General features: G+C 34.7%; 1 protein-coding gene across 1 annotated transcript; it reads left to right on the forward strand.

The window, feature by feature from the left end:
* The first annotated feature begins 5,297 nt into the window (after nt 1-5,297).
* Nucleotides 5,298-6,937, forward strand: LOC106299441 (peroxidase 11-like). The gene is made up of 4 exons (XM_013735538.1): nt 5,298-5,572; nt 5,788-5,979; nt 6,085-6,250; nt 6,371-6,937. Exons 1-4 carry the CDS (start codon nt 5,309-5,311, stop codon nt 6,796-6,798), a joined length of 1,050 nt encoding a protein of 349 aa, XP_013590992.1. The 5' UTR covers nt 5,298-5,308; the 3' UTR covers nt 6,799-6,937.
* Nucleotides 6,938-9,690: the final 2,753 nt, after the last annotated feature.

Raw genomic sequence — 9,690 nt, forward strand, 5'->3', positions numbered from 1 at the left:
TTTTACATCGAAATGTTTACGAGTGATTTACAACGAAAGTATTTACGTGTGCTTTACATCGAAATAATTATGTGGGCTTTACGACGAAATCTTACGTGTCGTTTACGACGAATTCTTTCCCTGCACTTTACGAGGAATATATTTCGTCGTAAACGTAACGAGTCGTTTACGACGAAACCTCCGTTATGACGGACGCTTAACAACAAAACGTCTTTCGACGTTAATTCGCCGTAACACCCCGTTTACGACGAATTTACAACGAATACTGCCCTAGTAAAAAATATGTTTTTTTGTAGTGATAAGATATATGATGTATATATAGAATAAATTTTCTACTTTATATTAAATAAAAAAATATGTTAGGAAATTTTACTATCATTTAGTGTCATCTGTATATAGTCTTTACGTTATTGGAAAAACTTAATAGCTTATAAAAGTAGTCAAAAATAAATAAAAATAATTATTAAAATTTGAAAATATAATACTCTTAAAATTAATAAACTTTATCTATGAGTTTTGAAATTTATTTTATATTATGGATGGTTTTTTTTACAGATCCTATTTTAAATAACAGAGAGGTAGGCCTTTTACCAAATATACATTAAACAATTTTTTTTTTGTATTTTTTAGGAAAAACTACATCATGATTGGGGTATAAATTTGTAGAATTTTTATGTATGTTTGAATTTTTAAAATAAAACTATATCATAATTGGTTAGCTTTGATAAGTTAAAAATAAATAAAATTAAATAATTAAAATAAAGCCAAATTAATCATTCACTACAATGTTGTTATTTAAAAGTTTTTGAGCAGAGACTATATGAGTCTTTTATGTTGCTGACAAAAAAAAAAGTCTTTGAGCTTAGTTAAAATTAATCATAGACAAAAAGACGCCAATTCAACATTCGTACCAAATTAAAAAGAGACGTCAATCCAAATTAAAAAGAGACGTCACAATTGTCTATCAACAGAGAGTATGGAATGTTAATCATAGACAAAAAGTCGCCAATTCTTAACATTCTTGCGTTGAGACTTAAGAGAAACTCAAATATTGACCAAAAAGGATTCATCTGTAAGAGTATGGAAAGAACATATATAATCACAATTGTCTATCAACAGCTACATATCCTGTAATTAGTTTTTTTGTATCTCCTAGAACCTTTCTTGTATACATCTCTGTACATATAAGAACAGAGCAACCCAATGCAATATACTCATTCGATTCCAATACTCAATATCATGTAGCCTATTGGCGATCTACATATCTCACCAATTTTTTTTTTTGGCACAAACATATTCAATAAATTGAAAAGGCCAAGTTTTAACCCATAAGTGGGCTTACAACGGATACTGCCGCTAGGGCTTCCTTAGCCAATGTGTCGGCCTCAACATTGTTTTTGCGATTGAAATGAGAAAAAGAGATAGCGACGAAAGCAGAGGCGATCCTATGGATGTCGTGGACGATTCCATAGATTTCCTTAGCCTACAAGTCGTTGTTGATTGCTCGAATGAGCGTTAAATTGTCAGAGAATACCTTTAATCTGGTTAGATCAAGGTTCACTGCGGTGGTGATCGCGGATCAGAGCGCCAGTGCTTCCACGATTAGAGGTGAGTTGATATCCTCTTTTGTATCAATTCCTTGTGCGATACGATTGTTTGTTGCTCCGGTGATGATCCACGCCAAACCCGCTTTCTTTGTATGTTTGTTCCAAGCCGCGTCAGATTTACAGATTGGAGTTGCCTCAAGATCGAGTTGGGGTCGATGAATTACCGCTGGTGCTGGAACTACGGTTAGTTTCTTCGACTTCTTCGGTAGTTGCGCGAGGTTCCACTCCCTGGCTAAACGGATTCCATTCGTCGCCGTTTCCTCCGGAGATAGGGTCCTGTCTTCAAAGATGAGAGTGTTTCGTGCCTTCCATATGGACCAACAGACCCACGGCAGTATACTGTTTGAGATTCCGGTAGGTTGGAGACAGTTTACACTTCTGAAAGCCACCAAAGCTTCTTTGAAATCCTCTTATGCGGCTATGTGAACCACTCTCTGGAGGGGGATTCTACTCCATACCTCTTTAGCGAAAGGGCAGTGGAAAAAGGTATGGCACGCTGACTCTTTTTCTTTACATCTAACGCAGACTGCCTCTGAGTTGATTCCTCTGGATTGTAGATTTTCGCCAAAGGGGAGAGCTTTCTGAATGACTGACCAGAGGAAGACTCGCATTTTTGGTGAGAAGACGCCGTTCCAGACATCCTTGATCCAATTGAACTCCAGGTTTTGATTAGTATCGCAGGGGTTCTGAGAGGCCACTGAATAATATCCAGATTTCGTCGAGTAATCCCCCGTTGATAGAGGCTGCCGCATGTATTTGTTTTCAGCTTTTGACTTGCTTGGTTGGAGGCGCTTGATTTGCGATACTAGCTGAGGTAGAATTTCTTCAATCCTCTTCGTGTTCCACTCCATATCAGAGGTTAGGAGGTCGTCTACCGTAAGGTCAAGGTCTTTCTCTAGGATTGGTCCACATGGTTTTATACTTTCGTGTAGATAGATCCAAGAGTATGTCCATACTTTTGTAGTTTCCCCATTACCAATGGCTTTGCCAATACCTTCATTTAGCAGGTCCCTTCCGTGGAGGATACTTCTCCATCCATGTGAGCATGCTGTAGAAGCTTGGGTTTTTAGGAATGCTTTCTTATGGTAGTATTTCCCCTTAGTACTCTTGCTAGGAGACAGCCAGGTGTTGTTAGAATCCTCCACGCTTGTTTAGCTAAGAGAGCTTGGTTGAATAGCTGTATATATCGAATCCCCAGTCCTCCGCTTGCCTTAGGTTTAGTCATCTTTTGCCATGATACCCAGCACATTTTTCTCTTTTCTTCTGTTGAGTCCCACCAGTATCTAGTCAATACTGATTGTATTCGTTTGCAGATACTGGCTGAGAGCTGGAAGCAGGACATCGAATGCGTTGGGATGGCAGTGAGGACTGCTTTGAGGAGAGTCAACTTTCCTGCCTTAGAGAGAAACCGTGATGATCGAGAAGCTGCTTTCTGTCTGATTCTGTCTACTAAGGAGGTGAAGAGATCATGTTTCCTTCTTCCGAAATGTTTAGGTAATCCTAGATATTTCTCCTTTCCTCCTTCTGTGGATATTCCTAGTAGCTCATTGACGTTTGTTTTCCTATCTTCCTGTGTCTTTGAGGAGAAAAATATAGATGATTTTCCTTTATTGATCTGTTGACCGGATGCTTCTTTGTATTGTAGGAGTATATTCTTTAGGGACTTGCAGCATTCCTCCAAAGCTTGGCAGAAGATCATCGTGTCGTCTGCAAAGAGCAGGTGGTTCACGCGCGGGCTTCCTCTTGCGACTCTTATTCCCTGTAAGGTTCCATCTCTCTCTGCCTTCTTGCATAGGCCAGAGAGTACCTCTCCGCAAAGTATAAATAGGTAGGGCGATAGAGGGTCACCTTGTCTGATTCCTCTCTCCGGTTTGACTGATCCTAGGGCAGTGTCATTTATTAAGTAGGAGTAGGATACTGTCGAAACACATTGCATGATCCAGTTCATCCATTTATCATGGATCTCATGAACACTTGTTCCAGGAACTCCCATTCTACTCTATCATAAGCCTTCGACATATCTGTTTTGACTGCCATATATAGTACATCGCTTCTTCGCCTTAGAGTTCTTGAGAAAATGTAGGGTCTCTTGGGTTATAAGGACGTTATCTGAGATTGCTCTTCCGGATGTGAATGCTGATTGGTTCTCAGATATTATTGCATGTAATACTGGCTTGAGTCGTAGAGAAAGCATCTTAGAGATGATCTTGAAGTAGACATTACATAACGCGATTGGTCTGTAGTCATATACTTTCTTGGCTCTTGTGTTCTTTGGAATTAGTCTAACATGCGTTTCATGTTGCGAGGATCTGATCACCCCCGTTGAGAAGAAGTTCTTGATCTCTGCAATAACTGTTGGACCCACAGTTTCCCAGTTTGCTTGGAAGAAACTCGCTGAGAAGCCATCAGGCCCTGGTGCCTTGTCCGGGTGAATAGCAAAGGTAGCTTCTCTAATTTCTTCAGCGGTGGAGTCTTTGATAAGCATATTGTTTGTTTGATGGGATATACATGGTTGCAGGGCCTCATGGACAATGACAGAACTGCTCTGATTGGTGGACTTGAAGATTTCCTGTAATCGCTGCAATTTGTTCTTCTTCGAACCAAGGTACTCCTCTATCGTCTTCAATAACAGATACTCTATTTCTTGCTTTCTTGCCCTTTTCCATTGCATGAAAATAGCTCGTATTAGAGTTTCCTAGAGTCAACCACAATTGTCTGCTCCTTTGTTTCCAAAATTCCTCTTCTTTTACATACGCTTGCAGTAGGGATCTGTTGATTTGGTATATGACTTCCTCGTTTTGAGTTGATTTTGACATTTCATTGTCCAGCTGCGTATGGAGTTTCTCAATTGATTCTCTACTATCTTCATAGTGCTTCTTGCTCCATTTGCAGATTTCACTTCTGCAACGTGAGAGTTTTTCTTCGACGTGTAGGTGGGGTACACTGTCCCAAGCCTTCGTAATTAACGTTCTTACCTCCATGTTATCTCTTAAACGTCTGTCAAATCTGAAGATTTTTGTCCCTTTTCTTCTTGTGGTGTCCAGGAAGGAGAGCAGTGGTCTGTGATATGAGCATGACTTCGGCATGCCGGGAATCTCACCAATTACTCATGACATTATTATGAAAATTAGGCAGTTATAGTTCCAAATTCACCACAATTATTTGTTTTTCACAAAGTAAGATTTGATATTATATAGTGTCGCTGTCGTATCACAACCGGCGTTCAAATCATATCTCAAAATATGAAACTTCAAACAAAAAGGTCACTTAGTTTGTCTTTGTCACCAAATAAATAAAATCACATGAAAAAATTAAATACAAAACAATGAGACTTATAGATTTGTTTCAAGAATAAGTTTGAGTGAGCATGGTTGAACTTTTGGAAACATACAAAAAGATCTGCCTCTTCAGAAAAATCTAATACAGATGTGGAGATTGTAAATTAACTTCATGGTAATATAATATTTTGGTTTGGTAATCCTATGTACTACGTACTATTCAAATAAACTTCCATCTGGGTCATAGGAAAACCCAACAACTATCTCACAAAATTAGTTGCATCTCACTTCACCAATTTCTCAAGACCCTTGTGACACAAGATAACTAAAACCCTACTATACCCTCTTCTCTCAAACTTATATATATGTTTGAAGTCCCACCATCTTTCTATGTAACTCATCACCTCCGATAAACACTTTTACATGTCCCCAAAAATTTGGACCGAAAAGGGTTTCAGGAGAAGAACTATGAAACTCCTTGTGATATATATCGTTCATGCCATCTGTATCCCATGCTTTTCCTTTGACGTACCGGGAAAGGATCTTCCCTTAACCCTAGATTATTACAAGTCTACTTGCCCAACCGTGTTTGACGTAGTCAAGAAAGAAATGGAATGCATAGTGAAGGAAGATCCAAGGAATGCAGCCATACTTATTCGTTTACACTTCCACGACTGCTTTGTCCAAGTAAGTACAAATTAAATAGTAAATACACACCTTTGCTTGAGACACAAGGGATCTTTCCTACCTCTCTATCCTCATTCATTCAGCCTCATGACACTTCTTCTTCATGTAAAGGAAAATCATAAAGCATCTACTATTACCAACTCTTTTTAGATTATTAATGAAACATATACAGAGTTTAGCTGAATTAAACTAAAAGGGTTTAAATTGTATTTCAGGGATGCGATGGATCGGTGTTACTAGATGAAACAGAGACATTTCAGGGAGAAAAGAAAGCCTCTCCCAACATAAACTCACTGAAAGGATACAAAATCGTAGACAGAATCAAGAACATAATTGAATCTGAATGTCCTGGAGTCGTTTCTTGCGCTGATCTTCTTACAATTTCTGCTAGAGATGCTACAATACTGGTACATATTATTAGTCCCTCATGTGGGTTTATCACAAAAAAAAAAAAAAATCATATTATGAATTATGAAACTGAAACGACATATTCATATTGGTTTTGGTTTAAGGTTGGTGGGCCTTACTGGGACGTTCCTGTGGGAAGAAAAGATTCAAAGACAGCAAGCTACGAGTTTGCCACATCGAACATTCCAACTCCCGAAGAGGGTCTGATCAGCATCATCTCTAAATTCCATAATCAGGGTCTCTCTGTTGAAGACATGGTCGCTCTTTCTGGTATAAATCAATCCTCTAAACCAAGCTAAACCGGGATTGATTATTGATATCGTTGTAGACCGGATTATTGTAACATAAGAACCGAACACTAAACACTAACATTTGACCAAACCTATGTAGGAGCCCACACGATCGGGAAGGCACAGTGTCGGAACTTCCGATCCCGTATCTATGGAGATTTTCATGTGACGTCAGCACTAAATCCGGTGTCGGAGACGTACCTAGCGAGCCTCAGAGAGATATGTCCTGCGAGCAGCGGAGAAGGTGGCAGCAACGTGACGGCGATGGACAATGTGACGCCGAATCTCTTTGACAACTCGATCTACCACACGCTGATGAGAGGAGAAGGGTTGCTGAATTCTGACCAAGAGATGTACACGAGCATGTTCGGGATACAGACACGGCGGATAGTGAGCAAGTACGCGGAGGATCAGGTGGCTTTCTTTGAGCAATTCTCCAAGTCGATGGTGAAGATGGGGAACATTTTGAATTCTGAGAGTTTCGTTGATGGAGAAGTTCGAAGAAGTTGCAGATTCGTTAATACATGAAGATATTCATTAACAAAACTATTTTCCTATAGTTTATTATTTAAAATTGAAAAATCGATTTCCTTTTTCTCCCTTTTTTTTTTATAATTTTCTTGTGATTTGGACCTTGAATATGAATTAATGGTGATAATGCCACAAAATAAACCCGGTGGCTTTTGTGAGGCCTGAGCGATTCTCAAGCATCATTGCTCATAATTTGATAACTGTTCTTTTATAAAAATTTTTTTGTTAATGTATCATAGCCATATTCATTTTCTAAAAAAAATAACATAATTTTTAGAAATGTGGCATGACATGATATTAGTTGTTACATCAAAAAATTATATAGCTTTATATTTTACAAAATTATTTGAAATATATTAACAACTCATATATATCACTTAAAGCAAACTATATATTAGTATAAGTGTGTCTTAAGAAATACAAAAATGCCAATATTTGTCAAATTAAGATTTCGTGGATAGTTGTCAAAAAAAAAAGGATTTCATGGATAGTTAAAATTTTGAAATTGTAACTAAAACTATTAATCCATGAAACCTAAATAAATAGTACTCTCTCTGTTCTAATTTAAAAAGATGCTTTACAACTTTTCACACATATTTAGGCAGCTAACCAAATATCTATTCTAGCCTTTTTATATATGAACTAACTCAATCATTATTACGACAACTCACGAGTATAAGGGTAAAACAAGTCACTTTATATTATCTTTTGCTTTGGTTTTTGGAAACGACAAGCAAATGGAGACAAAACAAAAATTGTAAAACGTTAGTTAAAAAAGAACGGATGGAGTATTGTTTTTTATTAGTATCTTCCTCAACCAAAAATAAATCGATAAAGTTAAAATATTTAAAATAATATACTCATTTTTTACTTTGAAGCAGAAAAATATTGATGTTCAAAAAAAAAAAAGGCAGAAAAATATTATTTTAAAAAACTATTATTTTGCACATGGAGTTACATGAGCGCAAAGGCTGTTCTTGTTCACCCGTATCTCGATAGACAAGGACTGCTTGCGTTACTTATCCTTCATGCAAAACTTGAGGATGCAGTACTTCAGAGCTACACAGCAAGACTATAGCGAAGCTGCAAATTGGGTCATTCAGTTAACGGCAAAATCTAGGATAGAAGAAGATGGCAGATTCACATAACGCAGCTTCAAGAGCTCAGAGTTTGTTGCGTTGAATACCTCAAGTGTTATTATGTGTAGAAATTACCTAAGTTTGATATCTGTTTGTTTCTCTTCCGTATTACACTAAGTGTTTTCATGCACCAATGTGCAGTGCTAAAAATTTTAAATTTAAATTATATGAAAAAATAAAATTTTATTATTTATTAAATTTTATTATTATTATTCAATATTTTAATATAAATTTTGATTTAATTGAACATAAAATTGAGATAAAATAAAAAATAGATTTATTTTAAACTATATTTAAAAATATATATGTATATATTTAAAATTATAATCCAAGATAGATTTTTATCTATTTCTTTTGGATAAAATATATTAAATCAACTAGCATAAATTAATAAAAATATTTGATATAAAAGCTGTATAATTATCAAAAATAACAATTAAACAGTATTTCTAAAATTTGTAGATATATAAAGAAGCTAATAATATTATGATTTAAAATTTACTTTAAAAAAATTAGTACTAAAATTGTATAATTATAAAAAGATAGAAATAAATATTATTTTGAAATTTTTAAAATATTGTTATCATGTTAGTTAATGTCATATTTGAATAGATCTACTTTATTGATGAAATATAATTTACTATCATATTCTAAAATGTTTATCCAAAATATAAATAAGCATTAAATGTAACTTTTCATGTCGCATTTAGACATAAATCATATCATCAATTCTAATATGATATGTCTTATTTATTTAGTGAAATTTATTATAAAGAGAATATGTACCAAATCAATTTGTAAATAATGTTTATGAGATAGAAGCTAGAAGGCGAATGCGCTAAGAAACACTTTTGCATCAGCACTTAATTAGGCTTCCAGTGAAAATTGAAAACAGCTAGTGAGACTATGGATGAGATTCCCCAAGGCTCCGTACATTTTTAGTATATTTGATTTTAAATGCTATTATTAGATTGACAAGCGCAAGATAAATATTAATTTTTTATTTAATCAGATGTCAGATATAATTAACATTTGAATTTAAAACTTAGTTTTGAAGTCTATAAATAAGAATTTTTTGTAGTTTGGTAAATAAGTGCTAGATCCCTCTCTTTAAAGTAAATACAGAATTGTAGAATAAGATAGAATATTTACAAAATTTACATAATTTTCCTTATATATTAGTTGAGAAGCATCCCCTATATATTAATTGAGGAACATTTGAAAAGATGTAACCTCAATTTTGTATTAATTAAAATAAGCCCCAATGCATAGGTGGCACTCAATTAGGTAGTCAATTACATTCAATTGAAAAATAAGTAGGTCCACATTTGATTTTTATATGTTGTTAGATACATAAGTTGGTCAAACTATATGATATAATGATATGATATGTTATTTTCTTTCCTTAAATCAAACCTACGGAATTACCATAAATGACTAATATATATATGACAATTAATGATTTTAATAATAAAGATTTGATAACAATTTATATCTCCTCCATCATTTTTTGTTTAATTTTATATTATTAAAATAAATTAAACAATCAAATTAGCTATAAAAGTAAAATTTAGATTTTTTCGTATATGTTATATTTTGAATTTTTAAAAACGACAATAAATGACTAAAACTATTAAAATTATTATGTTAAAAATTAATGATCAATGGTTTAACATTTTTAGTATAAGAAGATACACATGATTTTAAAACCATATGAGTAAAAAATATCATTTAATAATAAAATAAATAT

This window comes from Brassica oleracea, chromosome C6, assembly GCF_000695525.1.
Source record: "Brassica oleracea var. oleracea cultivar TO1000 chromosome C6, BOL, whole genome shotgun sequence".
Lineage (NCBI taxonomy): Eukaryota > Viridiplantae > Streptophyta > Magnoliopsida > Brassicales > Brassicaceae > Brassica > Brassica oleracea.